The following is a 27,726-nucleotide window of genomic DNA, read 5'->3' on the forward strand; positions in this document are numbered from 1 at the left end:
CGGAAGTGACGCCGTTGCCAGGCGGCCGTTGCTAGGCGCGCGCTGCGTGCCCTGCGTGGGGGCGCGGCTGAGGCGGGAAGTGCGAGTGGCGGTGTCATGGCGCGAGGTAGACTCGCGGCCCGCAGACCTGGGGTGGGGGTCCGGGGTCTCGGGGGCAAGCAGCCCGAGGGGCGGGCGGGGTCCTGCGGCTGGCGCGCACTGAGCCTGCGGCCTTGGGCGGGTTGGTGCTGAGAATGGGGCAGAACCTGGTACGCACGCTTTGATTGCTGTCACTACTGGGGGGCGTGCAGACCCAGTCCCCGGCCCCTCCCTGGGTCTGGCACCTGGGGCAGGTCCCCACTCCTCCCTGTCCCCCCAGTGTGGCAGCACCCATTCCTCAACGTCTTCAGACACTTCAAGGTGGACGAGTGGAAACGGTCCACTAAGGAGGGCGATGTGGCCACAGTGATGGTAAGAGGGCGGGGGGACCTGGCAGCAGGATGGGTGGGGGCCCTCTTCTCTGCCCCAGACATTGGCCCCACCACCCGAGGGTCATGCGGGCGGCGCCTCTCCTGGTGCTCCCTGACTGTGCGGGGACACTGACTCATTCTATTTCTCCAGGACAAGACCCTGAAGTGCACTGTGTATCGTATTCGCGGCTCTGTCTGTGCCAGCAATTACATCCAGCTCCCCAAAACCAGCACCCAGTCCCTGGGGCTGACCGGACGATACCTGTACTTGCTTTTCCGACCCCTGTCCACCAAGCATTTCGTCATCCACCTGGACTTGGCCACTGAGGTGCCAAGCTCAGGAGCAGAGTCTGTGGGAGGGACACTGCACCCCTGGTGCCCTCTTTTGTCTCCTTACGGCCAACCATTGTCACCACAGGACAAACAAGTCATCCGTGTGTCCCTTTCCAACCTCTTCAAGGAGTTCAAGTCCACAGCCACATGGCTTCAGTTCCCCTTCATCTGTGAGGCTGGGACATCCAGGAAAGGTGACAGAGGTGGGGCACAAATGGCATAGGGATGGTCCAGGAGAGGCGGCCTGAGAGCAGACAGGAAAATAGGGCAGGCCAGGGACAGGTGGGACGGGCCCAGACAGGCCTCTTTGTGGCCTGGGTGGGGGCACATGGTTTGGCCATGGGAATGGGGGCAGGCTGGGGGGCAGGCCAAGGACAGAAGGCATTGTGGGCTGCCTGGTGAGAGGATGGGCACTGCTGACCTGGGCTTGCCTTCCGCAGGCCTGGCAGGTGTGGCTCCCCCCGGTGCTCGCTGGACCTGCCTGCAGCTGGACCTGCATGACATCCTCCTTGTCTACCTGAACCGGCGCTACAGCCACCTCAAGAGTGTTCGACTGTGTGCCAACCTGCTGGTCCGAAGCCTTTACACCAGTGACCTGTGCTTCGACCCAGGTGAGGGCCGCACCCCATGCCCTGCAGTCAGCTTACACGTGGGCCACTCCAACCGTATCACTGCCCCCAGGTTCTCTGCCCAGGAGAGGCCTTGGCCCTTGGTAAGGATGCCTGTGCCGTGTTGTCTCTGAGCCCCTAACTCCCCACCCAGGGAGGTGGTGGCTGGGCAGGGGGTCGGGTGATACCCTGCAGGCGCCTGGTGCTGAGTCTCGCCTGAGCTGGGAGAGGTTGCTGGACGGGCTTCCCTGGACCTGAAGCAACTCTGCTCTTTGTAGCTGTCACTGTTGGTGAGGCCCGGCGGGCAAAGCTGCCTGCTACCCCCATGCCTCGAGAAATGTCATTCCCAGTGCCAAAGGGGGAGAACTGGCATGACCACTACATCCACATCTGGTAAGCAGCTGCGCCTGTGCCAGAGAGGCTGGCGGGGTTGGGGGCAGGGTGGCCCCTACACTCACTCTCCCTCCGCCCACCCGAGGTTTCCAAGCGGCAGCTCAGCAGCCTCCAAGCCGGTCCAGAGGAGCTCCTCCCCTCCTGATGCAGGTGGGCCTGTGGGGCATGCAGAGTTCAGCGGGAGGGGTCCTGGCACTGGATCTGGGGTGGTGAACCTGGAGGTGCAGTGCCTACAGGGGCCAGGGCTAGCCTGGAGGTCACCCTGCAGCTGGGGGTAGGGTTCCAGGGGCCTCCAGCTCTCCAGCTAGGAGGGGCTCTGGAGGCTGGGTACAGTGCTGCCCTGCTGGGTGCCTTTCGTCTCATCCTCCTCAGGCCTCTGCACTCTGCTCAGTGGGTTCTGTGTCCTTCTGCTTTGTTGTAGTCTTCCCAAAGCACGCGCCACAGCTACTTCCCCCTCGCCTGGTGGCCTTCACCAAGTCCAGGCGGGACAGCCTGTCCTCTGTGGTTCCGCTGCTTGGCCCCACAGCTGTGAGTGCCTGTGTTCTCAGAGATGGGGGCAGGGGGGGCGGCCCCAGGGTCTGACACACACTGTCTGCCCACAGTCCTTGGGGCTCCTTCCAGAGGATGGCCTGTCCTGTGGGTGCTCAGAAGTCTCCACTGTGGGTGGCCCCAGTGGCAGTAGCCAAGAGCCCCTGGCCTGCACGAAGGCCACCGACAAGCATGCTGCTGGCAATGGCCTTCAGGAGTCTGTCTGTAAGTTGGCTGTGGTGCCCACAGCCCCAGAGGATGTGGCCAAGCACGAGGTGAGTGTACGTTTTGAGGAAGGCAGGGGTTGACCGAGCCATAGAGGTGGGTGGGCCTTGGTGAGGTGTGGGTAGGGGCAGTTGACCTGTGCCCACCACAGAATATGTGTGGGGCAGATGGGCCTCTGAGGGCCCCCTCTCATCCAGCCCCCTGGCAGAGAGCAGAGCAGGCAAAAATCCCTTTCAACAAAGAATAAGAAGGAGGGGCTGGGGGTTCCTAGCCCCCAACTCCCAGCCCCAAGGGGTCTGTGGGGCCTCAGGAGCAGCACCTGGGGTCCCTGGAAGGTCTGGCAATGTGGCCCGAATCTTGGCCTCCTGCCACAGAGCAGCCAACAGAAGCCATCTAGGACTAAGCGGCTTCTTGAAAGGCAGGAACCAGCCCAGTGGGGTAGCCCTGGCTGGACGGGGTCTTGCCTTCTGGGGCCTCACTGTGATTTGCCTATTTCAGAGCTTCCTACCGGATCCTGTCCTGAGGCTCAAGGGAGTCATTGGCCTTGGGGGCCACGGCACCAAATGGGTGAGGGGTCCCATGGTCCTGTTGGGCTGGACAAGCACCATATGTGCAGAGGGAGACGGTGGAAAGGCCCTGACCCCCTAAGGTTGCTGCGAGGATACCCAGCCCTGCTCACATGTGCACCGTGACTCAGTGCTTCCTCGGTGCCCTGCACTCCTTTGTTCTCACTGGTGCTGGCTGGGTCGGTGTTGCTCTAAGTGTTTGAGCTTCCAGAGACCCTCGAGCTCTCACCCCTTAGAGCTTTGCCGCAGCCATGTGGGGCCAGCGTGGGCGTGGCTTGTGGGTCCCGGTGGGGTGGGAGATAGTGTGGGAAGGGGCCCTGGGATTATTAGGCTCTCCTGGACGCAGGCTTCAAGACTTTGTGGGCTTTCTGGTTTATCATCGCCTGAACCCCAACATTTCTTATACTGCAGACAGGGCTCAAAGGAAACTCTGCGTGTGTATGAGTGTGCGTGCACGCATATCACATGTCTGCGAGTTTTCTCTGTCCTGGTGGTGTGTGCATCCCACTGACCCCTGTGGACATGACACAGGGAAGGGTGTGCTGGGGCGGGGAGACAGCCAGCCAGCCTGTGACTTCAGCCTCCGGCCCCACGCGCAGGCCCTGTGGACCAAGGACGGGGCTGCTGTCGTGTACCCCTGCCACGCAGTCGTTGTGGTCCTGCGTATCGACACCCGGGAGCAGTGCTTCTTCCTCGGCCACACGGACAAGGTGGGCGCCGCCTAGCCAGGGGAGGCCTGCGCCTGCAGGCCGGCCGCACAACTTCTCAACCTGCCGCCTCCCTAGGTCTCTGCCCTGGCATTGGACGGGAGCGGCTCTCTGCTGGCCTCAGCCCAGGCACGGCCCCCCAGCATGCTGCGCCTCTGGGACTTCCAGACCAGGGGCTGCCTGTCCCTGTTCCAGAGCCCTGTCCACACTGTCTGCTCCCTCAGGTGGGTGAGGGACCTCTGAGGGGGTGGGGGCCAGCCCTGCTGACACTGACTGTCTCCTTCACGTCCACAGCTTCTCTGACAGTGGGGCGCTGCTCTGCTGTGTCGGCAAGGACCACCATGGGAAAACGGTAATGGTGGGCCAAGGGGGCGAGGTGGTCCAAGCCACTTAGGAAGTGGCCTTGCCCTAGCCCCACCAGGAGGCCCCCACCCTAGCACAGTGCAGGGTGTCTTGTGTTTACCCCCCTTGTGCATGGAGTCAGTGTCTAAATGACTCGCCTTACTCTCTTTGGTGGTATGTTCTGGAGTCATAGGGCAGCCGGGTTGTATATCTGAGTGGTGTTTCACCACTGGACCTCCTCCCTACTTGTGGGTCAGTGTTTTCTGTTTGTTCTTGTGAATAAGTCAGCTTCACATGTCTGCAGAAGCCGGTTGGGCAAGTGTAGGTCCCTGTGGCCAGTGGGGGTCACCCTCCCCACACCCTCCCCGGCCGAGTGCTCAGGCTGGCTCCCACAGGAGAGAGAAGCCTAGTGGAGGCCCAGCAGGGCAGGCAGGTACAGCAGGAGCTCAGCAGGGGCTTGTTGCAGATGGTGGTGGCGTGGGGCACTGACCAGGTGCGGCGAGGCGGTGAGGCCGTCATTCTCGCAAAGGTGAACACTGATGTCGACATCCAGGCGTTTGAGATTGCCTTTCTTAATGAAACCAGGTAACGGGCCCTCCTGCCTACCTGTAGTGCTGGGATGAGGGCCAGACCACCGAGCCTGTGGCCCTCTCTGGCTCGGGGCCCCAGTCCACAGCAGCCCAGTCTCCCTACGGCGATTGGAAGTCACTCACCCTCATATCCCTTTGCAGGATGGCATCGTGCGGGCGAGGCAGTGTGCGGCTGTGGCGGCTTCGAGGTGGGGCGCTGCGCTCCTGCCCCGTGGACCTGGGGGAGCATCACGCTCTAGAGTTCACTGACCTGGCCTTTGGGAAGGCCCAGGACGACTGCACGCTGTGAGTGCTGCTCTCCTCCCCTAACTAGTCAGGTCCTGCGCTGTCTGCCCCTTCGGCCCTCACCTGTCGCCTTCCCGGACAGGTACGTTTGCAGCCGTAGTGGCCACATCCTGGAGATTGACCACCAGCGCCTGGTTGTGCGGCACACTCGCCGTCTCCTGTCCACGCACACCCCCAGCAGCCCCCTCCCACAAAAGCGGGCCTTCAGCTCGGGTAGGTGGCCTCTGCTGTGTGGGAGGGGCAGTCCCGATGCGTGCACTGACACCACCTGTCCCCCAGGCCCCGGCATTGCCATCAGCAGCCTCAGTGTCTCCCAAGCCGAGTGTGCAGTGGGCTCGGAGGATGGCTACCTGCGCCTCTGGCCCCTGGACTTCTCCTCTGTGCTCCTGGAGGCAGGTAGGAACAAGGCAGCACCTCACCATTGCGGTCACCACGGGAGGGACACACCCCTGGGCCACCCCTGGGCTGGATGGCAGTCACCGGGCTCTAAGGGGCTGCACCCTGACCCTCCACCATTGCTGCGCCCAGGAGTGGGTAGCCGTGGGGGAGCTGCATGTCCCTGTCCACAGGAAGATGGGGCTCTGGCAGCAAGGAAACGGGTTTGTGTCTGGGGGGCTGGGAGGGAGGTGCAGCCTGGGTGTGGCCAGCCTGCCTCGGTTCCCAGCCCACCCCGCTTTGGGCCTGTGAGGTCACCCACCCACCTTACCTGCAGAGCATGAAGGCCCTATCAGTTCGGTCCGCCTGAGCCCTGACGGCCTGCGTGTGCTGTCCACCACCTCCTCGGGCCACCTGGGCTTCCTGGACATACCGTCCCGGGAGTACAGTGTGCTGATGCGCTCCCACACGGCCCCGGTGCTGGCCCTTGCCACCCAGTACAACCAGGGGCAGCTGGCCACTGTGTCCCGGGACCACACCGTCCGAGTCTGGGATCTGGCGACCCTGCAACAGGTAGAGTATGGCCAGGAGGGAAGGACTGGAGGGCCACAGGCCACTGACTCAGAGGCCCAGGGGACAGGGCCCAGGCAGGCAGGGGGCTGGGGAGGGCCCTTGGCATGCTTTGTGGCCTATGTTGGGGACTCTCAGGTTTGGGTCACCTGAAGAGAGACTAGCTCTCAGGTTTTCCTGGCCAACTGGCAGCCACCACCCTGCCCGCCCTCACATGGTCCCACCCTCCAGCTCTACGACTTCGTGTCACCCGAGGAAGCCCCCTGTGCAGTCACCTTCCATCCCACGCAGCCAGTCCTCTTCTGTGGCTTCAGCAGGGGGGCCCTCCGTTCCTTCAGCCTGGAGGCTGCCGCAGCCCTGGTGGAACACAGGTGGGTGCCCAGTTGGCCCCCGGCCCCACGGATGCCTATAGTGGAAACTGGTGGGTCCCCGGGGGTGTGTGGGTGGCAGGTGGAGTGCAGGAGGGGTGTCTGTAGGAAGCTTCAGCCAGGCCCTGCTGTGGGAGGTCAGGGATGGTGTAGCTCAGAGCCAAGGCGGCGGGCATCCCTGTGTGGGCAGGTGTCACCGAGGAACCATCACCGGCCTGGTCACCAGCCCTGACGGCAGCCTCCTCTTCAGTGCCTGCTCCCAGGGCACCCTGGCTCAGTACCACTGTGCTGCCACCTGCTGCCGCGTCCTGCGAGTTGCAGGTCAGGCCCCTGTGCCCAGCCCCACCCCAGCTTCCCAAGCTCCCCGTCATCAGGTTCCCGGGGGGGTAGGGCTTGCCTAGTGTCCATCGACAGCAGTGAACTGCCCTCTGGGGCCTCACAGATCCCCAGGGCGAGTGTTGTGCTAGAGTACACCAGGCCCTCGGAACTGAAGGTCAGTGAGGTTCTGTGCCTGCTCCACCCACGAAGGAGACGGGCAGCCAGGCTCACAGAGGGTCGGTCCACCCCAGGGCACCAGGCTCACGGAGGGGCCCATCCTCCCATAGCCAGCCAGGTGGTCATTTGCAGGTCACTCCTGTCCAGGGAGAACCCCAGCTATCCTGGCAGTCCCTGGGGCCCAGGTTTCTTGGCTCTCTGATGCCCAGGCCCCTGGGCTGCTTCCCGCAGTTATGGGCAGGTTTTGTGTCTATCCTGGGCGCCCCTCCCCTAGCTGACCACCTGCTCCTGTGCTGCCGGCAGCTAACGTGGTGTGCCGGGATGCCCGCCCAAGTGCCAATGCCCTGGCAGTCAGTGGGGACAGCCGCCTGCTGGCCTTCGTGGGTCCCTTTAAGAACATGGTGACCATCATGGATGCAGCCTCACTGGATGATGTGAGTCAGCCAGAACCTTCTGTGTGGCCAGTGTGGGCGGGGCGGCACCAGCCTCGCTGGCACACCCAGGGGTATCTCAGTCAGCTGCCACGTGGCTCCCCTGGGTTCTGCCAAGACGGGGGGCCAGAGGGAGGCAGAGCCTCCATGGAGTGCAAGGGCATCAGAGGGACAGGTGGGAGGCCACGCTGACTCCAGAGAGGACCCAGCCCCTGCTGCCCTCACTCACAGGCACAGAGGACATGAGCGCCCAGTGTGGGCTGGCCAGGGCGGAGTGTGGGGGTTGCCTGCCTCCGGTGCCCTGACTCTGGGGGCATGAGCTCTGCCCAGAGGTCGTGGCCGGTGACTATTTGCTGCTCTCACCCAGCTGCTGCGGGTTGATATCAGCGCTCCGGACCTGGCCAGCAGCCACGTGGACTCGGCTGTGGCTGTCTGCTTCAGTCCCGCACCCACCGGCCACCTGCTGGTATCGACATCATCCAACAAGATTGTGGTGCTAGATGCCACATCGGGCCACGTGGTCCGCGAGGTGAGTCCAGGGTCCTGGCTGGCAGCTTGGCCTTCCCTTGGTGCCTGTCTTGGTGTCCTCAGTGCCTTGAGGAGGGAAGGTGCTGGGTTACCTTCCACTCCCAAGAGGTACATTTTCAGAAGGGAGGCGTCCCAAGTTCAGGGGACTCATGTGCTCTGATCTCCCCCATGAGAATGCTCTTTTGCAGCTGTGTGGCGTCCACCCTGTGGCCTGCCCCTCCCTAGCTCTCAGTAGAGATGCCCGCTTCCTGCTGACAGCTGCTGACCGAGCCATCAAGGTGTGGGATTACCTACCGCAGTCCAGCCCCAGCTGCCAGGTATGTGCTGTGGTGGGCGCAGGTGGGCGCAGGCAGGCAGGTCAGAGGGAGGGCCGGACACCTTGTGGGGACCTCTTGCCCGGTCAGCAGCCTGGCCAGGCCTGGGTGTGGGAAGATAGTGGGGTCTCCGACCAGGCCTCAGGGGTCTCTGTACGTGACATGCGCTGTCCCCAGGTGTACATTGGCCACTCAGAGCCTGTGCAGGCTGTGGCCTTCACCCCTGACCAGCAGCATCTTCTCAGCGTGGGCGATGCCATCTTCCTCTGGGACATCCTGGCCTCCGCTGAGAGGTCGCCCCCAGGAAGGCAAGTGCCCTTGACATGTGTCTGCCAGGCTTCCTGCTGCGCCATCCCCGCCTGACACCCTCTCTTACTGCCTCTGCAGTGCCCAAGGCTCACCTGGGGCCCCCCCAACCTGTGAGGCTGGTGAGTGGTCCCACCATGATGGAACATCTGTGGTGACATCTGGTGCTGGCACTGTAGACACTGGGAGTGGCATGGTGCCACTTCCTGTCCTGGGGGTCCCAGTGCCGTGGGGGCGGGGGGGGACTAGGCACACCTCTCCCTCTGCGCTTTGCCTTCTGCAGGCTCTGAGCACAACCCAGCCTCTTCTGTGCTCAGGCCCGAATGCAACGCAGCTGGAGGATGCGGCGTCCGGGGCCAATGGTCTCCCTCGGCGGCAGGCGCCCGTGCCATCCCTGGAAACTCCACCCCAGCTGAGCATCTGTGCTGGGCCCTCCGAGGGCGGTGATGGTAAGAGCAGGGTTCCCGGAGCACCTGGGCAGGCCTGTTTGTACTGCTCCTGTCCGGCATGCCCGGGTGCTGCTCCAGGCCTGTGGGGGAGGGACAGGGGTGCAGGGGGTTCAGTGCCCTCTTCTCACTGCCCCCTCACCTCCCCAGGCACTTTCTCTGTGTCAGATGAAGAACGACCCTCTGAGGAGAGCTACAGCACCATGGGGCTCTGCCAGGCCTCAGGCCCACCCATGCTGGTGCAGAAGAAGGCCTGTGGGGCCGGAGACAGAGCATTGGGGGCTGCAGGGGGCCCTTGGGGCCTCAGCATGCTGCCCCACCCCCATGGCCAGCCCAGTAAGCAGCACAGGGTGGGGACACTCATGACCAGGCCTGGCCCAGACACAGGTGCCCATGGGCCCCAGGCTGGGGCTCACCCCATGAGATGAGGCCCAGTCACTTGAAGAACAAGTGCATGAGCCTGAGGCCCCTGCTAGGCTGGGCGGAGGGGTGTGGCTCGCCTGTACCCTCTGACTGAGTGTCTCCTGAGTCAGGAGACTGTCAGGGAAGGATCTCTGAATGGGTGTGGGTAGTTCAACTTCCTGTGACCTCTTCTTCCTCTCTGCCAGGTGCCTGGGGCACTGGGAGAGCCAGGACCCAGGCCCCTGCCCGCCCGGATTCCTACATGCACTTCACAGCACGCTACAAGGCCTCCCTGATGGCCAAGGTTGGCTGGGGGTGGGACTCTCACACCCTGTGCCACAGGTGGACACCCAGAGGCTCAGGGGTGCGGGTAGCACAACCCTGTGGTTTCTGGGAGCATTTTTTCTTCCTAGTACACAGGTCCCCCGGGGTCTCCCTGGGGCTGCTCCCAAAGCTGATGGCAACCCATACCCCAACAGTAGCCCCTCACGGGCCCCGCCCCCCGCACACCGCCTTTGTTGTCACGCTGGCACTCAGACCGGACCACTCAGACCGGACCGGGGGTGCCCTGCTAGGCCGCCGTGTGCCTGCGGCCCTGCCTCCCTCTCGCCTCCTTGAGTGCTCTGTCCCCGAGAGCCCCCTGGGTCTTGCTGCCCTTGCCTGGCCTCCCCGGACTCCAGGGACCTCCCGCTTCTCCCACTCCCGCCCCGCTGTCTGCACCCACAGCTCCCATCCTGCCATCCCCAGATGGCCTCCGGCGTGCAGGCTTTGAGGCCCCTGCCATTGCCATTTGTCCCATTCCAGGGGGATGCATCTCCTGAGTCTCCTGCCATTTGTCCCATCCCAGGACCATGTACTGCCTGGGCTCCAGCCAGATGGGACGCAGCCTGAGGTGGTGGTGGGGTGGCTGGGTGCGGGGCCATACACCAGCATCCTGGGGCCACTTCCTCACAGAATGTCTCCTTCCTCCCTGCTGGGGGCGAGTGGCTGCACCTGAAGGCTGTTGTGGGCTACAATGGGAACGGGCGAGCCAACGTGATCTGGCGGCCAGACACAGGTAGGGCCACAAACCACCCTAGCCCCCAGCCCAGAAGATGCGGGGCAGAGCCCAGGAGGGCATGTGAGCATGGGCACGGAGGGTGTTTTGGGCTAGGGCGGCATTCCCCTGTTGTACTTCCCGTTGTTCCAGCCATGCTCTGTACCCTCTGAGCATTTTCCCTGCAGGGATCAGTGTGACCCCCTTGTCTACTGAAACCGGCAGGGAGGATGGCAGGCCCACAGCTGCCCCACCCTGGGGCTCCCTCCCTCCCTACAGGCTTCTTTGCCTACACGTACGGCTGTCTGGTGGTAGTGGAGGACCTGCACTCTGGTGCCCAGCAGCACTGGCCCGGCCACTCGGAGGAGATCTCTACGCTGGCTCTCAGCCACGACGCCCAGGTGCTCATCCTGTGCATTGCGGTGTGGCTTCTAGGGAGCCTCCAGAGCAGCGTGGGGCACGCTGTCCTGGCTTCCCATCCACCCAGAGCCAGATGGGTCCCTGACCTGCCCCCATCCCACTGATACCTGTCTCCCTCGCCTGGCCCGCCAGGTCCTGGCCTCTGCCTCGGGATGTGGAGGCACTGCCTCCTGCTGCCAGATCCGTATCTGGGACGTGCCCGGGGGTTCCTGCCAGCAGCTCCTTTCTCACCACTGTACCGCTGTGCAGGGCCTGGCTTTCTCACTGGATGATAGGCTCCTTGTCACCCTAGGTCAGCTAGGGGTGCAGTGGGGGGTGGAGGGCGGTGGCATCTGGACTCCCCTGCCTGTTCTAAGACCCCTGCGCAGCTGGTGTGACCACCATGCATCTCCCTAGGGGACTATGGCGACCGAACCCTGGCCCTGTGGAACATGGACACCTATGAGCTCATTTCTTCCACCCGCCTCCCAGAGCCGGTGCACGGCATGGCCTTTAACCCCTGGGACGCCGGTGAGCTCGCCTGTGTGGGCCAGGGCACCCTCACCTTGTGGCGCCTACAGCAGCATGGAGATGACGTCAGCTTCCAGGTGCCAGGGTGCAGAGGCGGTTTTGGAGTAAGGGATCTGGCCGGGCCCCGGGACATCACTGACCTACACTGCCCTGAATCCCTCTAGGTGCACCGAGAGCCCATCCCTGAGGCTGTGGAGGCAGGCGAGCTGACGTCGCTGTGCTACGGCGCTGCGCCCCTTCTGTACTGCGGCTCCAATGCAGGCCAAGTCTGCGTCTGGGACACGAGTGCCAGCCGCTGCTTCCTGGCCTGGGAGGCGGACGACGGTGAGATCGGTGGGTGTCTGAGGAGCCCCTGTGACCCCCTCCTCAACTAGGGGCTCGGCCTCCCAGAGAGCTCCAGCGCTGGGGCAGTAGGACCCTGTCTGGAGTCCTGGGCACCCAGGGAAGCAGCTCATGCCACCTCCTGCCTCCCAGGAGTACTGCTGTGCTCAGGATCGAGGCTGGTCAGTGGCAGCAACACCAGGCGACTGCGCCTGTGGGCCGTGGGAGCTGTGCCAGAGCTGAGGCGCAAGGGCTCGGGAGCCAGGTGAGCCTCTGCGTCGAGCTGGTGCCCTTGGGCTGTGAGCCAGCACTCTGTCGCCCACTGGGCCTGCCTTCTGTGGGGACATGCTTCATGAGGCCAGGGCAAGAACACCGATGCACCCTGCTCCCTGGGCTCTTGTTGCCACCATTCTTGGGACCCCCTGCTCCCCACTAGGTCTAGCTCCGTGTTCATGGAGCGCGAGCTGACCCTGGACGGGGCCATCGTGAGCGCCGTCTTCCATGACAGCATGGATATGGGTGTGGCAGGCACCACGGCAGGCACGCTCTGGTACGTCAGCTGGGCTGAGGGCACCAGTACCCGCCTCATCAGCGGCCACAGAAGCAAGGTGAGGCCACTGGGGCCACTGGCCCTTTGTCAAAGATGCCCAAGGGGGCTTCACCCTGGGCCGAGGCAGGGCCGTGAGCCGCACATTCTCTCTGCTCCTCTGCGTGCTGTCCCCCTGCCCCCCGTTGTCGTCGTTCTGAGTCAAGCCCAGCTGTTGGACCGGTTCACACATAAGCCTTTCAGCTTCTCAGGGTAAGGGTTCCACACACTTTAGGACTGCACGTTCATCTCGTGTCAGTGTAGTCCACACACGGTGTCCACTTGTATCAGCGCCCCAGGCCTGGCCTCTTCTCGGCTCTTCCTCTTTCTTCTGTTGCTTTTTTCCCTTGTAATTTACTTGGTGAAGAAACCAGGTCATCCATCCCTGAGCCTCCCACAGACCAGGGCTGGACCTGCCTTTCTACTCCCTGTTCCCTGGGGTCTGAGAATCTGGAGGTTAGGCTGGAGTGTGGTCAGGGCCGGTCAGCCCCGCAGCTCCTTGCAGGAGCTGTGTCTCCACCAGGAAGCAAGTGGGAGCTGCTTACCTTTCAAGTGCTGCTCTTGTCCAGACTGACCTGTCACCTTGGTGGAGTCGCAGGTGGCAATAGTCAGGAGAGAGAACTGGCTTCCAGAGTGTTGGGTTTCCTGAAGCAGAGCTGGGACAGGAGGGGCAGGGTAGCCGGTCCTCTCCCTTGTGGACAGGTTTCAGAGAATTTGGTTGGTTCTGCCAACAAAAGGCCAGTGCTTTTACTTTGCAAGTCTTTAAGAGCTGGTAGGTGTATATGTAGACTGGGCGCTCCCCCGGTCACTGCTTCCTGAGCCCTGGCTTCGGCCGCTGACAGGTTCTTTGAGTTGGCTACCAAGTCCTTATAATTTTTTGTAATTATTTGTTTGGAGATAATGGTAGCCATCAAAGAAATTAAGTTTGAGAAGAGTAAGGATTATGTACTTTTTCAGTTTTTTTGGTAACAGTTTTATATTGAGGTATAATTTACACACCATATACTTCAGCTGTTTAAAGTCAGTGGTTTTCGGCCCTGGCTGATGTGGCTCAGTGGATTGGGTGCTGGCCTGCGAACCGAAAGGTCACTGGTTTGACTCCCAGTCAGGGCGCATGCCTGGGTTGCGGGCCAGGTCCCCAGTTGAGGGTGTGTGAGAGGCAACCAATCAATGTTTCTGTCATACATGGATAATTCTCTCCCTCTCTTTCTCCTTCCTTTTCCCTCTTTGTAAAAATAAGTAAGTTAAGTCTTTAAAAAAAATGAAGTCAGTAGTTTTCAATATATTCACAGATTTGCACAACTATCACCACAGTCAATGTTTTTTTTTCTAAAGAGTTTTTTTAAATTTTTTAAGATTTTATTTTTAGAGAGGGGGAGGGAGAAAGAGAGGGAAACATCAATGTGTGGTTGCCTCTTGCATGCCCCCTGCTGGGCACCTGGCCTGCAACCCAGGCGAGTGCTCTGACTGAGGACTGAATTGGCGACCTTTTGGTTTGCAGGCCACTGAACCACCCCAGCCAGGGTGAGACTTTTTTAAAATCCTTACCTGAGGATGCATTTATTGATGAGAGAGAGAGAGAGAGAGAGAGAGAGAGAGAAAGAAACAGAAACATTGATTGGTTGCCTCATGCCCCAACTGAACCCACAACCTAAGTATACGCCCTGACTGGGAATTGAACCCGCAAACTTTTGGTGTATGGGATGATGCTCCAACCAACTGAGCCACACCAGCCAGGGCACCACAATCAACTTTAAAGCATTTTCATCACCCCAAAAGGAAACCTCATACCCATTCAGCACTCACCTCCTGTTCCCTGACAACTACTAACTACGGATTTGCCTGCTCCAGACTCTGCGCAGGAGCAGAATGACACACTGTGTGGTCCTTTCTGCCTGGCTTCTCCCACTGAACGTCATGTTCTCAGGGCTCATCTGCGCTGCAGCCTGTGTTGGTGCCTCACTCCTTTTTATTGCCAGACGCCACCGCGTGGCGCAGGCAGAACACACTGTGCCCACCCATCAGGGTGGGGGCACTTGGGTCCCGAGTCGACCTAAGCTGCTGGTCACGGGTGATCTCCCTCTCGTACGTACGGAATGACACGGTGTCTGGGCTCTCCCTCTGTAGCTCCCTCGGGGACCGGACTTGGCTGTTTCTTCCCAGAGGGGTCCGTCGCTTCTCAGCCCAACAGCGTTAAATTATGATTTTTAAAGATAAAACACATCATGAATTCATACTTACATTTGAAATTCTAATGCAGGACTAGGTCATTTCATTGGCGTATGATGTCTGTATTCCCTTTTTCCTTCCACACCAAACATTCTGATTCTCAGTGACCACACGCCCCCTCTCTTCCTCGTTGCACATGGGACAGTCTCAGCAAAAGCCCCCAGGGGTGAGGCGCTGGAGTCTTGGAATGGCCTGGAGTGTGTTCGGTGCCTCCCCTGCGGATGTGTTGTCCCTTCACCACGTTTAGGTTCTTTCAGGACAATTCTCTGCCACCCCAGCGAGAGGACGGTCAGGTTCAGTCACTGACGGGCTCCTTGCGACTCGAATTCCATCCAGGTCTTGTGTGGGGGGCTCAGGAGGAGGGTCAGGACGTTTCTTTACTCCGCGTGGGGGCGGCTGCAGCCAGGCGGGCTTGGGAAGGAGGCACATGGCCCCCCTGTGTCCTCCTCCTGCCTGAGAGCCACGTGGCCTCAGGTAGAGCTGGCTGGCTTCCTGCAGGTGAACGAGGTGGTCTTCAGCCCCAGTGAGTCACACTGCGCCACAGGTGGAGACGATGGCAGTGTGAGGGTGTGGTCCTTGGCCAGCATAGAGCTGGTGATCCAGTTCCAGGTGCTGAACCAGGTACTCAGGGCACCAGGGGCTGGGGGCGTGTGCTTGGGGTAGGGCCCTGCCTGTGCACACTGCAGGGATCGGGGAGCTGCGTCCTCCCGTCAGCCTCAGTGTCTGTCCTCAGCCTTGGGGTCGGGCCACTGTCTCGCTCCCCAGGGGAGTGCTGACGTTTCCTCACCGGGGGTCCCCAGAGCTGTCTCTGCTTGGCTTGGAGCCCGCCATCCTGCGGGCGCCCAGAACAGCAGCACTTGGCGGCAGGTTACAGCGATGGCACGCTGCGTGTCTTCAGCATCTCCCAAATCTCAATGGTGCTCAAGATGCATCCGCACCTGACTGCGCTGACGGCCATTGCCTTCTCTGCTGACGGTGAGGGGCCGGGGTCTCACAGGGCCATGGCATGGCCCCGGCCTGGCCTAGGTCACACCTTTGGGCTGGGAGCTCACAAGGTAACAGAGTGTCCCCTGCCTGGCCTAGGTCAGACCATCCTCTCTGGAGACAAGGATGGGCTTGTGGCTGTGAGCCGCCCCCGCACGGGGATGACCTTCCGAGTACTGAGGGAACACTGGGGCGCTCCCATCTCTACCATCCAGAGCACAGGGAAGGAGGTGAAGTGGCGTGTGAGCAGCAAGACCCCGTCCGGGGGGTGCTGGCTGGGAAGGGGCGTGGGCAGAGTGGGGCAGGAGATGCCCACTTGCCCTCCCCCTCCTCCCCAGTATGGAGACTTCGGGGTGAAGGGCACAGACTTGTGGTTGGCCGCCAGCGGAGACCAGCGGGTCAGCATCTGGGCCTCTGACTGGCAGCGGGACCACTGTGAGCTTGTGGACTGGTTGAGCTTCCCAGCACCCGCGCTCATGAAGGTGAGGGTCCTGGCGGCACCTCAGGTGGGGGTGGTGCCTGCCCACCCCCCCACGGCATGCTGTGCCTTTCCTCAGGCTCCAGACTGCTCTCCACCCTTCCTTGCTGCTTTCTGCCCCTGGGATAGGGCACTGCTGGTGTGTGCAGGCCTCGGTCCACACCCAGAAGTGATCTTCTACAGCCTCTGCCAGAAGCAGGCATGTACACACCCCCATGACCCTGGGAGGGGAGTCCTGGGCCGTGGGGACCCCTGCCCGGTTTCTTACGCTCACTGCCCATAGGTGGTAGAGAAGATCCCACTGCCTTCTTTTGCTGCGTCCCTGAGCCTATCCCCCAGGGCCTGCCTCATGGCCATCGGCTTTGCAGGTGAGTGCTAGTGGGCATTGACTCAGCCTGTCCTGAGTGGGGCTGAGTAGACTGCCTGTGCCCCCACACTGAGACATGCCCCTCACGTCTGCACCCTGGTTCTGCATCTCTGAAGTGGGGTACTGAGTACCTAGCCCTGAACAGAGGGACTCAGCAGCCTAGCTTGGGGCCTTAGAAGCCACATATTGTTGAACACCCTGACAATGATGGGCTCTTCCTTGGCCCTGCTGCCCCAGTCCCAGGGACAGGTGGCGGCGCTGGGTGTGGAAGACACAGGCCATCCAACGCTGATCCTCTTATGCTGCACCAGCGTCCAGCCGGAGACAGAGCCAGGGTGGGTGGGAACACCTGGGTCCTGGACCTGCAGGCTGGGGCACAGGGCCCACCCCGTGCCTGTTGCCCGCAGAACGAGTGTTGAGGCTGGTGGACTGTGCGTCGGGAGCTGCACAGGACTTTACAGGCCACGATGACTGGGTACAGCTCTGTAGGTTTGCCCCATCTGCCAGCCTGCTCTTCACAGTGGCCCACAACGAGATCTTGGTGTGGGAAGTCACAGACTGCTGAGCCGCAGTGGGGACCTCGGGGTCAGGTGTGCTGGGCTGGTCATGCTGGATACCTGGCCTGGGCGGAGGCTCTGCTGAGAAGCTGGGTTAGTGGAGAACCTCGTGCTGGGCCACTTCACACTGGATGGCTCAGGACTGTAAATCGTCAAGACCCCGAATGTGTGTACAGTGCTTGTTGGCATCTCAGTGCTTTCTGTGTTTCTACCTGTATAGTTGGAATAAACGTGGGCGTGGGCATTGCATTCCGCCTTGTGGGCTGTTCACTTCAGGCTCCTACTGCCCTGGACCTGGCTCTCCTGCCTGGCCCGAGCAGCCTCTGCCCCGAGCAGCCTCTGCCCCAACCCCAGACCTCCTGCTCCCTGCCAAGAACTGAGGCCCTGGCCTGCCCACCTGCAAGGGCTATTCTGCCCCGTGGGCTAGTCCTAGTCTAGCGGGTAGTTGCTGGAGCAGCGTGGCACCCCATTCCACGGCCCCGCCCTTCTGTCCTTTGCGGCGCCAGCAGTTCCCGGAGTGCCCACACAGCGGCGCCACCGCGTAGCTCAGCCCCTCTGGCCCTGTAGACTCGCTGGTGCTGCGTGCGGACAGCGGACTAGGGAGGCCGGAAGTGCGGACTCGGGGAGAGCGTGGGCGAAGGACCCGGAGCGGGCTCGGGTGGGAGTCGGGGCAGGATCGGGCTGCTGGTTTTGTGGGCTGCCATGAAGCGGAACGTCCGCATCCTGCTGCTGGGCGAGGGTAGGCGCTGGGGGCGGGGCCGCGCGAGGGTAGGCTCCGGGAGCAGGGCTCGGCCTAGCCTATGGGGGTGCCGCGACCTTGGCTGCGGCGCTGACCGATTACCCCGCGCAGCCCAGGTGGGGAAGACATCTCTGATCCTGTCGTTGGTGAGCGAGGAGTTCCCCGAAGAGGTGAGGATAGTGGTGTTCAGCGCCCCTCTCGTGGTTGCGCAGAGGAAGGGACGGACCTCCCCGGGCCACCCTCACGGCCGGTCTGCTTCAGGTCCCACCCCGAGCAGAAGAGATCACTATTCCCGCGGACGTCACCCCAGAGAAGGTGCCCACTCACATCGTGGATTCTTCAGGTAGAGCCCCCCGCCCCCATCCAACCCCACCGCAGGGTCCTGCCCAGCAGCCGCACGTCGGGCAGGAGGTCTGCAGTGTCATCTCTTCTTCAGAAGCTGAGCAGACGGTGGAGGAACTCCAGGACGAGATCGACAAGGTACAGTGTGTTCTGAGGGCTCGGGAAGAGGGTGCCAAGGAAAGGGGGAGGGATGGGTTCAGTGCTCATGCCCTGGGGGTGGGCTGCTGCCTAGGTCTGATCCTGCCTTCTCTCTGTGGGTTAGATTAAATTGCTCAGGGTCTTTGCGGCCTGGCTAATTCTTCTCTCACTCAGTACTGCGTCCTTGGGGTTCCTGTGATGCGCCCTGCTAGGAGTTGGGGAGAAAAGGGACCATCCCTCCCTCCTACCCACATGGCTGGCCAACCCCATAGCTCTGTCCACCCAGCATTCATTCTTTCAATGGACACTGGGGGACAGATCTCATTACCCTTCAGAATGACCTCTTGAACATTGTGCTGTTGTCCTCTTCATCTTCTCTGCCCACAGTGACATAGAAGTAGAAGACCACGGCCAGAGCTGGTGTGCCAAGTTTGGGGGGTGGCTGTGTCTGTTCTGAGCCCTTTAGGGGACTCATGGACCAAAGTTGCAGTGCTGGGGCCTGGAAGTGAGCAGGGAAGGGCTTGTCTGAGGTTTGCACAGCAGACCAGCAGTCCCGGTGACGTGGCCGGGGAGCACTGGCTGGGGAGTACCAGTGAAAGATGGCTTCCTGGTCTCTGGGCCCTGCCCTGCCCTGCCTGTGAGTGCCGGGGTGGCGTGGACAGGAAGCCTCCGGTAATGCTGTGCCACACTCTCTCACCTGCAGGCAAATGTGGTGTGTGTGGTGTATGATGTGTCTAAGGAGGTCACCATCGAGAAGGTGAGCGAGAGCGCCTGTTTTTCCTGGGTCCCTGCCATTGGTATCCAGTGTGGTCATCCGCTTGTCCCCTGCACAGACCCCAGACAGATGCCCAGCTGTTGCAGACTCTGGGGTGACCCACCCACGGGCAGCCCCATCTCTAACTAGTGCTTCAAGGGGCCTCCTGGAGCCACTGTGGGTGCTGGGGGCTTCTGGCCAGGGCCCCGCAGCTTCCCCAGGGAGCCCCCTGAGACCCCATCTTCCTGCGGAAAGCATGGACAGCCACGAGTCTGAACCACTTAGGCTTGCAGAAGGGGCTATTCTGAGCTGCCGACCCCAGGCCCCTTGTGGATATTGGGGAATTGCTAGGATCAGATGAGGTCATACCTGTCAGCTGCGCTCTTCACCTGTTTCCAGTGGCTGTGACTTTGGCCCTCAGGGGGCCTTGACTTCCCTCCATCTCCCTTGAGTAGGCTCAAGTTCCATCCAGGAGCTGTGGGCTGGGCAAGCCCCCTCACCTCATGCCAGCCTTTGCCTTTCAGATCCGAACCAAATGGATCCCACTGGTGAATGGAGGGACTGAGAAGGGGCCCAGGTAATGAGTAGGGCCCAAGGGGGGCTGTTCTCTGGCTCCCTCATTCTAGATGACCATGGGCCTCCCCCCAGGGTCCCCATCATCCTGGTGGGCAACAAGTCGGACCTGCGGCCAGGCAGCTCCATGGAGGCTGTGCTGCCCATCATGAGCCAGTTCCCTGAGATCGAGACTTGCGTGGAGGTGAGCAGGCGTGCATGGCAGGGCTGGGGAGGGGGTACTGCGGTGGAGGAGAGAAGGGGCAGCACCAGGCCCTCCAGTGAGCACTCAGGTGCTTGTGGCCTGAGACATTGGGTTAGACAAGCTGTCTTTTTGAGGGCTTCCTTGGGGTGGGGGCCGCTGACCACTTCTGCCTGCATCTTTGTTGGGGTTCCTTTGAGTCTCCTGGCATCAGACACCTCTCTGAGTCTGTCCTGGTGGCTCCCAGTGCTCAGCCAAGAATCTGAGGAACATCTCAGAGCTGTTCTACTACGCACAGAAGGCCGTGCTGCACCCCACAGCTCCGCTCTATGACCCTGAGACCAAGCAGGTGAGCGGCTGACAAGGATGGGAGTGGCTACCAGGTGGAAGTGAGGGGAAGGTGCTGAGCTGGCTGTCCCCACAGCTGAGGCCTGCGTGCACCCAGGCCCTCACGCGCATCTTCAGGCTCTCAGACCAGGATCTGGACCAGGCGCTCAGTGATGAGGAGCTCAACGCTTTCCAGGTGGGGCCCCCGTCCTACTCCTGGTGGTGCCCATTCTTCTTGGGCTGCAGCCAGGCTCCATGCCGTTAATGACCAGGCCAAGCAGTCAACAGCATGGCCGGCTGACTAACAGCAACTTTGTCTCGGAGGCAGAAATCCTGCTTTGGGCACCCCCTGGCGCCGCAGGCCCTGGAGGATGTGAAGATGGTGGTGCGCAAGCATGTGGCCAGGGGCGTGCGGGATGACCGGCTGACCCTGGACGGTGAGGCCTGGAGCCCTGCCCGTCCCCCCGGTGCAGGGAGGGGCTTGGGAAATGCCCACTGCCACCTTCTCTGCCCCTTTCTGAGTAGGCTTCCTCTTCCTGAATACACTCTTCATCCAGCGCGGCCGCCACGAGACCACGTGGACCATCCTGCGGCGCTTTGGTTACAGTGACACACTGGAGCTGTCCACTGACTACCTCTCCCCTCCGTGAGTGGTGGGGGGCTCTTCTTGTCCTGCGGTGCCACAGTGGGGTGGGAGCCCTTGCTCAGGCAGAGGATGGCCTGTGGGCAGGCAGACTAGGACTCATGTTGAGTTGGGAGGCCCTGGCCCCAATCCCTGTTCTGCCTGCTTCTCTGCTGTGGTGTTCAGGCAAAGGGGAGCGGCGCAGGAACCTCGGGGGTCAGTCCAGCTTGTAGGGAGGGTCCAGCCACACAGGCGGGAGTGTGCTGAGCACGGCAGCAACCCCACGGCAACCCCACAGGCTCCGCGTGCCCCCTGGCTGCAGCACAGAGCTCAACCACTTTGGCTACCAGTTTGTGCAGAGGGTGTTTGAGAAACATGACCAGGTGAGGGCACTGCCACCCTGCTGTGCAGCTTGTCCTGGTTTCCTGTCCTGGCTCCCAGCCATTGTCACCACAGCCCCTCTGCCTACAGGACCATGATGGTGCCCTCTCGCCGGAGGAGCTGGAGGGCCTGTTCACTGTGTTCCCAGAAGCCCCCTGGGGCCCTCAGCTCTTGCAAGAGGTCCCAACCAAAGCAGGCCGGCTGCCCTTGCATGGGTACCTCTGCAAGTGGACGTAAGCGCTGCCCCCACCTGCCCCCAGTTGCCAAACAATGTCGCCCTCTCGTGATTCTGCTCCCCTCCCTTAACGCCCCAGCCTGGTGACTTACCTGGATGTCCGGCGCTGTCTGGAGCACCTCGGCTACCTGGGCTACCCCACCCTCTGCAAGCAGGACTCGCAGGCCCATGCCATCACAGGTGGGTGCCCACCCTCACAGTGTCCCAGCCCAGCTCCTCCCTGGCAGCCCCTCACTCTCGTTTATCCTTTCCACCCTCCTGCAGTCACCCGTGAGAAGAGGCTGGACCAGGAGAAGGGACAGACGCAAAGGAATGTCCTCCTTTGCAAGGTGGTGGGAGGCCGCGGAGTGGGCAAGTCTGCCTTCCTACAGGCCTTCCTCGGCCATGGCCTAGCGGTGAGCTTCACTGTGGGCTGAGTGAGGGGCCCCAGCTCCCATCTGGGGCCTCTTGGGTTAGGGGCTTGGGGAGCATCAGGGACAGTGAGCCTTAGGTGACTTCCCTCCTCAGCATCTGGACACCAGGGAGCTCCACGGGACACCTGTCTACGCCGTCAACACGGTGCAGGTCAACGGGCAGGAGAAGTACCTCATCGTGAGTGTGGGGCTGGGCTCTGTGAGAGGCCCCGGGCACACATGGGCAGTTCCGTCCCGATGCGGCCTGGGGAACTGAGCCCCTGGCCTGTCCCTGAGGCCACCCTTTGTCCAGCTCTGTGAGGTGAATGCAGACAGCCTGCTGTCTACTGCGACTGATGCCACCTGTGATGTCGCCTGCTTGATGTTTGATGGCAGTGACCTCCAGTCCTTTGCACTCTGCACCCGTGTCTACAAGGCAAGTCCCCACCTACCCCAGGGGCCCGTGGACAGTGCGGCTATGGGTGGGGGTCCCCGAGCACCCTCACATTGCCTGCCTCGGGACTGTGCTTCATGTGGCCTCTGCCCCCACAGCGCCATTACATGGATGGGCAGACCCCCTGCCTCTTCGTCTCCTCCAAGGCTGACCTGCCTGAGGGTGTCTCACTGCCTGGCCTGTCTCCAGCTGAGTTCTGCCGCAGGCACCGGCTGCCTGCCCCCACTCTGCTGTCCTGTGCCAGCCCAGGAGAGTCCAGCACAGCTGTCTTCACCCAGCTTGCTACCATGGCCGCCTTCCCGTGGGTACCGGCACCACAGCCCCTGCGGTGGGAGGCCTGTCCCCGGGCACCGACGGTCTCTGGCAGCAGGAGAGGGGAACAGCAGGAGAGGAAAGGAGTGGTGTCAGCCAGGGTTGCAGGGTGGGCCTGGGTCAGGTGCCGATGCCATGGCAGGGCCTTCTGGGGCCTGGTCTCACCAGCTGCCCCGTGGTTCTGCTGTGCTGGCCACTGGCAGGGAGCACTCTGTGGAGCTCTGTGACCTTCCAGGAGGTGAGGGGTGAAGGAGGTGTAGCAACAAGCATTTGGGCGGCACCCTGAGTGTGTCTCCAGCCAGCACCTCTCTCCTGCAGGTACCTGGTCCATGGGGAGCTGCACCCCACCTCCTTCTGGCTCCGGCTGACACTGGGGGTTGTCGGTGCTGCTGTTGCTGCCGTCCTCAGCTTTTCACTCTACAGGGTCCTGCTGAAGGGCCGCTGAGGCCCTGGTTCCCTGCAGTCTGGTCTCACGGCCCCAGGGTGCTGATGTCGGGCCACTTTGAGGCGTTTCCTTCTGTCTAAACATTGCTTCTGAGGGCAGACTGCCCACTGCTGAGCCCCAGCGGTGGGCCCCCAGGTGCCTTTGTGGGCGTGGTATTGCAGAGACTGGGGGGTATGGGTGAGGAAGCCAGTGACCCCAGACCTGAATTCTCAGGGCTTCACCCTTGCTGGTCCCGGGCAGCCAGCGGGTTGAGGGGGCTCAGAGGGCAGAGCTTTGAGCCAAAGGAGGTGCGGGCAGGACGTGGCTGGACCATTGTGCTGGTCCCCCCCCCCCTGCCACTGGAAGACTGGTCCAGGGCTGGACCCCTTGTGGAAGACGTGAGGTTGGATTTCCTGATTAAAGTTAAGTCTTTTCCATCTTGGACCATACTTTCTTTCTTTCTTTTTTTTTTTTTTTTAATTCTTATCTATTTATTTTTAGAGAGGGGAAGGGAGAGAGAAAGAGTGGGAGAGAAACATCAGTGTGTGGTTGCCTCTCACACAACCCCTACTGGGGACTGGGCCCAAAACTCAGGCATGTGCCCTGACTGGGAATTGAACTGGTGACCCATTGGTTTGCAGGCTGGTGCTCAGTCCGCTGAGCCACACCAGCCAGGGTTGAACCATACTTTCTGAAGGTGGCTTTTCTTCAATCATGTCCTTTATTTCGACGTGGACAGGAAACTTCACTCCTGACCCTCCCCCCACACACAACACACCTCCTCTCCAGGTCCCACATGAGGTTAAATTGTGGCCCAGCTGCAGCCTGGGCACCTCTACACCGTGGTTCAGGCTTTCCTGAGGGGTCCTGATTCCCAAGGGCCTCCTGATGCCTGCCTCTCCCTCAAGCTCCAGCATCCACCCTGGCAGCCTGCCTGAGCTGGGGGGAGGACCCGGGATTCTGATGTGTGCTAAAACGCCTTGCTCCCTGCGTGCGGGGTGTCTGCTGGTGTGAAGGAGCTGCCCTGTTCTTCCTCACACCGACCAGAGGCCTCAGTCACGCTGTCCGGGGGCAGCAAGAGGCCCCAGCCTAAGGAGGGAGACAAAACCCTTCTTGGTGGGGAGAGGGTGCTACTTGGGGTTATGTTTCAACATCTGTCCCAGGTGCTTGCTTGGCTAGTGTTGTGGGGCTTGGAGCAGAGACAGCCTGTGGTGGAACTGGGTGGAAAACCCTGGCTACCCAGACAGGTGCCCCTCCTGCCATTGGTCATTCGCTGCAGGACAGCTTCTTCCACACGAGGGTCTTCCCTGGTGCCACCAAAGTGCTGATTCTTGGAGGTGGGGTGGGGCTACGTACCTTATAGGGGTGAAAGGTCTGGGGTCAGGCTTCGGAAGTGCTAATTCCAACATCCTGCCATCGTCACGGCTCCTAAGGTGTTTTTCTTGCTCGTTGGGCCTCTGTCCTCCTGAGGCTCAGCTGCCAGGGTTAATGGCTCCATGGTTCTGGGCTTCTGAGTGGCCCTTCAAAGGGTCGCTGTGGTAACATCCCTAGCCTGTAACCTCTGTTGAAGGGGTCTACCTGCTCACCCCAGGAAATAGGGCCCCTTCCTATCTCAGCTGCAGCCTTGCCCCTTGGGTTCTGCCTAGGCCCCACAGTGCCTTCCTGGGGCTGTATCCTCCACTGCCACTGTCCAGCATTGTGGCTGGAGGAACCTCCTCCACCCTTGGCCAATTGCCCTGTTGGCCTTGGCACCCATAGGTGGGGCCCTGGTGCCTTTTTAGCTGCCCAACCGCTGATGGACCAGCATGTCTGGCAGGCAGGGGCTTCCCCAAAGAGATGGCGTGGGTGTTGCAGCCTCAACTCCAGAAGAAGGGGCGTGCGCAGGAGAGGCTTGTGTGCTGCCTGTGGCTGTTTTCCAGCTGCTGTCCCTTCAGGAGGAGCAGCTATGCCGCCAGGGAGGGAGTCAGGGTTGGGGGAACTGGGGTGCGGTGAGTAGGCGAGTGGGACAGGGCGCTCTGGTTGATCTGTCCCCAACCTGGGAGTGCGTCTGTCCGCGTGCAGGGCACGCCTGTGTTTCGGCCACGCGTGCGGCGGGGGCGGGCGGCTCCGTGACGCGGCACCAGGCGGAGCGGGCGGAGCGCACGGGCCGGGGCGGAGCGGAGTCATCCGCAGAGCAGCCCCTCCCGGCCGTGGCCGTCGACCCCGGCCCCCGGCCCCGGCTCTATGGACAGAAGCTCGCTGCTGCAGCTTATACAGGAGCAGGTGCGTTGGGGAAGAGGGGCGCCGGCACCGCCCCTGCCGCGCCCCTCCGCCTTTGGGTTCGGCTGAGAAAATTGATCTCGCAGAGCCCCAGCCCAGTCCCCCCCGCTCATGTCCACTCCTCAAACCCCTTCCTGCATGACCTTGGCCCGCAGCCTGAGACCCCCCAGGAGAGGGTGAGCCAGGCCAGGACGCCTGGGGAGGAGCAGGAGGGAGGGTGACTGTCCTCAGACCATAGCCCTACCCTTTCAGGATGGGCAGGGCCAAAAAGAGGTAGGGAGCCCACTGGAGGCTTGGGACCCAGGCACCGGTCCCTGGCAGCTCCTAGAACCATGTGGGCACAGGGATTTAGCCCAAGGGTGTTGGGAGACTGCTTCTTCCAGCTGGCCTGCCGCAGCCCTTAGGTCTGTGGGCTCGGTCCGCCCTCAGGCCTTGGCCAGCGCCACCTCCCACCCCCCCACCCCCCACCCCAGCAGCTGGACCCTGAGAACACAGGCTTCATCGGTGCGGACACCTTCACTGGCTTGGTGCACAGCCATGAGCTACCCCTGGATCCAGCCAAGCTGGACATGCTGGTGGCCCTGGCCCAGAGCAACGAGCGGGGCCAGGTCTGCTACCAGGAGCTGGTGGACCTGGTCAGTGCTACAGTGGGTAGGCAGCAGGGTGGGGGCCCCAGCACTTGGCCAGCATAGTGCCCTGGCCAGAGTTGGGTGGGCAGGTGGCTCCTCTTCCCTCCCTTTCCCACTGGGCAGGGCCTCAGACCCTGTGAGGAGCTGGGCAGAGCAGGCGGGCGTGGAGGTCATGAGGGTGGTGTGATGTCCCCCGCCCCCCAGATCAGCAGCAAGCGCTCCAGCAGCTTTAAACGGGCCATCGCCAATGGACAGCGGGCGCTGCCCCGGGACGGGATGCTAGATGAGCCAGGCCTGGGTGTCTATAAGCGGTTTGTGCGCTACGTGGCCTACGAGATCTTGCCCCGAGAGGTGGATCGCCATTGGTACTTCTACCGGCACCGAAGCTGCCCACCCCCTGTGTTTATGGCCTCCGTCACCCTGGCCCAGGTGAGCCTGCCCGCCTGTCCACCACCCATGTCCCTGGCCCGGCCCAGCGCTAATGCCCTTCTCTCTTAGATCATCGTGTTCCTGTGCTATGGGGCCCGCCTCAACAAGTGGGTGCTGCAGACCTACCACCCTGAGTACATGAAGAGCCCCCTTGTATACCACCCTGGCCACCGAGCCCGGGCCTGGCGCTTCCTCACCTACATGTTCATGCACGTCGGGTGAGTGAGGGCACACTTCTGGCACCCCAACTTAAAAGTGGCTGTGGCTGGGGGCCTGATGGCTGTTCCCACCCCTCATACCCATTTGCCCCCACATGGCCAGGCTGGAGCAGCTGGGGTTCAACGCACTCCTACAGCTAATGATTGGGGTGCCCCTGGAGATGGTGCACGGCCTGCTCCGCATCAGCCTGCTCTACCTGGCTGGCGTGCTGGCAGGTGAGGCAGGTGCATAGCCCCTGGCCACCTCACTGACAGGCCTCACCCTCATAGCTGTCCCCTTGCTTCACACAGGTTCCCTGACTGTCTCCATTACTGATATGCGGGCCCCCGTGGTGGGGGGCTCTGGCGGAGTCTACGCCCTGTGCTCGGCACACCTGGCCAATGTCGTCATGGTAATGGAACAGCCCGGGCGGGTGTGGGAGGGGCCCACAAGGCTCACCTCATGGCCTGTCTCATGCCCCATCAGAACTGGGCTGGGATGAGGTGTCCCTACAAGCTGCTGAGAATGGTGCTGGCCCTGGTGTGCAGTAAGTAGGGGCGAAGGGTGTCAGGGCAGGGGGAGGGAAGGAGGGAGAGCTGAGTACAGGGCCAGGGCACCTCCCATGTGCCAACTCCCTCTGCAGTGAGCTCCGAGGTGGGCCGGGCTGTGTGGCTGCGCTTCTCCCCACCACTGCCTGCCTCGGGCCCACAGCCCAGCTTCATGGCGCACCTGGCTGGTGCAGTGGTGGGGGTCAGCATGGGCCTGACCATCCTGCGCAGCTATGAGGAGCGCCTCCGGGACCAGTGCGGCTGGTGGGTGGTGCTGCTTGCCTATGGCACCTTCCTGCTCTTCGCCATCTTCTGGAATATCTTCGCCTATGACCTGCTGGGCGCCCACATCCCCCCACCACCCTGAGGGGTTCCTGGGGGCCTCATGGGCTAGGGCATGGCCTGCATGTCCACCTTCTGTGAATGTATGTCTCAAGACTGCTTCTCCATGAGGGCAGGTGGCCCCTGTGGCCTGCTGAGTCCAGGCCAAGCCTTACACCAGCTCTGGCCCCCCTGCCAGGCCTGGGTGGGGGTTAGGACTGCTGAGCCAGTCCTAACTGACGGGGCAGTAGAGGTCCCAAGGGTGGCCTCAGAGGTGACCCTATCCTGGCCTTTCCCCCCAGGACTTGCAGTCTGAGCCATTTTGGAGAATAAATAAATATTTTACACAGCACCAAGTGGCTGTATCGGGGCTCTGGGGGCTGGTCTGGCCTACCCCCCAACTCACCAAGCAGACTATGAGGGCTCTTCTCTTCATGTGGGCATCCTAGATTCCTCCTTGCTCCTCTGCACCTGTATGAGGTGTGTCTGTGGGGGGAGGTGGGAGCCCCTTGGGAGGGGCTGTGAACCTTATAGTCCAGTGAGTCCAGCAAGCATTTATTGAGCTCTGACAGTCACATGGTAGGTGGACAGGCCACAGCCAAGTTCAGTTGGCCTGGGTCCTGCACTTCTTGGCTGGCCTGGTATTCTCAGGGGTGGCTGGGCTAGGGCTGAGGTCAGGGAGCAGGCTGGGGCACAGCCTGTGCTCCACAGCCCAGGTC

The 27,726-nt window shown here is 61.8% G+C and overlaps 2 protein-coding genes across 10 annotated transcripts; both read left to right on the top strand.

The window, feature by feature from the left end:
- Positions 1 to 66: 66 nt before the first annotated feature.
- On the top strand, positions 67 to 23,067 carry LOC112298400 (mitochondrial Rho GTPase 2). 6 transcript variants are annotated; one of them, XM_053927543.1, is made up of 44 exons: positions 67 to 106; positions 359 to 450; positions 601 to 777; positions 868 to 985; positions 1,223 to 1,393; positions 1,669 to 1,783; positions 1,869 to 1,933; positions 2,205 to 2,311; positions 2,386 to 2,586; positions 3,035 to 3,103; positions 3,702 to 3,812; positions 3,888 to 4,033; positions 4,104 to 4,161; positions 4,618 to 4,736; positions 4,883 to 5,026; positions 5,109 to 5,239; positions 5,306 to 5,422; positions 5,739 to 5,974; positions 6,203 to 6,342; positions 6,530 to 6,660; positions 7,138 to 7,268; positions 7,633 to 7,794; positions 7,982 to 8,110; positions 8,285 to 8,415; positions 8,495 to 8,535; positions 8,731 to 8,862; positions 9,010 to 9,195; positions 9,468 to 9,565; positions 10,216 to 10,318; positions 10,577 to 10,698; positions 10,850 to 11,009; positions 11,114 to 11,304; positions 11,392 to 11,560; positions 11,702 to 11,813; positions 11,985 to 12,156; positions 14,862 to 14,984; positions 15,164 to 15,338; positions 15,447 to 15,589; positions 15,686 to 15,829; positions 15,905 to 16,024; positions 16,109 to 16,193; positions 16,600 to 17,488; positions 17,605 to 17,658; positions 17,750 to 17,831. In XM_053927543.1, the coding sequence occupies exons 1-42, from the start codon at positions 97 to 99 to the stop codon at positions 16,755 to 16,757; spliced, it is 5,445 nt and encodes a 1,814-aa protein (XP_053783518.1). In that variant the 5' UTR covers positions 67 to 96; the 3' UTR covers positions 16,758 to 17,488; positions 17,605 to 17,658; positions 17,750 to 17,831. The 6 variants fall into 6 exon arrangements, with proteins under 6 accessions (XP_053783518.1, XP_053783523.1, XP_053783527.1 ...); XM_053927548.1 differs by having other exon boundaries at positions 1,232 to 1,393; XM_053927552.1 differs by having other exon boundaries at positions 868 to 976; positions 1,232 to 1,393.
- A 1,559-nt stretch (positions 23,068 to 24,626) lies between these two features.
- Positions 24,627 to 27,350, top strand: RHBDL1 (rhomboid like 1). Of its 4 annotated transcripts, none has more exons than XM_053920638.2 (8): positions 24,627 to 24,885; positions 25,356 to 25,517; positions 25,716 to 25,940; positions 26,010 to 26,158; positions 26,262 to 26,374; positions 26,450 to 26,550; positions 26,625 to 26,685; positions 26,782 to 27,350. In XM_053920638.2, exons 1-8 carry the CDS (start codon positions 24,847 to 24,849, stop codon positions 27,051 to 27,053), a joined length of 1,122 nt encoding a protein of 373 aa, XP_053776613.1. In that variant the 5' UTR covers positions 24,627 to 24,846; the 3' UTR covers positions 27,054 to 27,350. The 4 variants fall into 4 exon arrangements, with proteins under 4 accessions (XP_053776613.1, XP_053776638.1, XP_053776661.1 ...); XM_053920663.2 differs by having other exon boundaries at positions 25,359 to 25,517; XM_053920686.1 differs by having other exon boundaries at positions 24,769 to 24,885; positions 25,356 to 25,533.
- The last annotated feature ends 376 nt before the right edge of the window (positions 27,351 to 27,726 follow it).

The sequence above is a fragment of the Desmodus rotundus genome, chromosome 1, assembly GCF_022682495.2.
Source record: "Desmodus rotundus isolate HL8 chromosome 1, HLdesRot8A.1, whole genome shotgun sequence".
In the NCBI taxonomy this organism is placed as follows: Eukaryota; Metazoa; Chordata; class Mammalia; order Chiroptera; family Phyllostomidae; genus Desmodus; species Desmodus rotundus.

Bases quoted from the DNA above. Each gene is read 5' to 3' on its own strand.
- LOC112298400 (XM_053927543.1), top strand. The intron at 3,813-3,887 runs GTGGGCGCCGCC...CCGCCTCCCTAG, and splicing joins TCCTCGGCCACACGGACAAG to GTCTCTGCCCTGGCATTGGA. The intron at 7,269-7,632 runs GTGAGTCAGCCA...GCTCTCACCCAG, and splicing joins ATGCAGCCTCACTGGATGAT to CTGCTGCGGGTTGATATCAG.
- RHBDL1 (XM_053920638.2), top strand. From the start codon at position 24,847: ATGGACAGAAGCTCGCTGCTGCAGCTTATACAGGAGCAG. The intron at 26,159-26,261 runs GTGAGTGAGGGC...CCACATGGCCAG, and splicing joins TACATGTTCATGCACGTCGG to GCTGGAGCAGCTGGGGTTCA. The intron at 26,551-26,624 runs GTAATGGAACAG...ATGCCCCATCAG, and splicing joins ACCTGGCCAATGTCGTCATG to AACTGGGCTGGGATGAGGTG.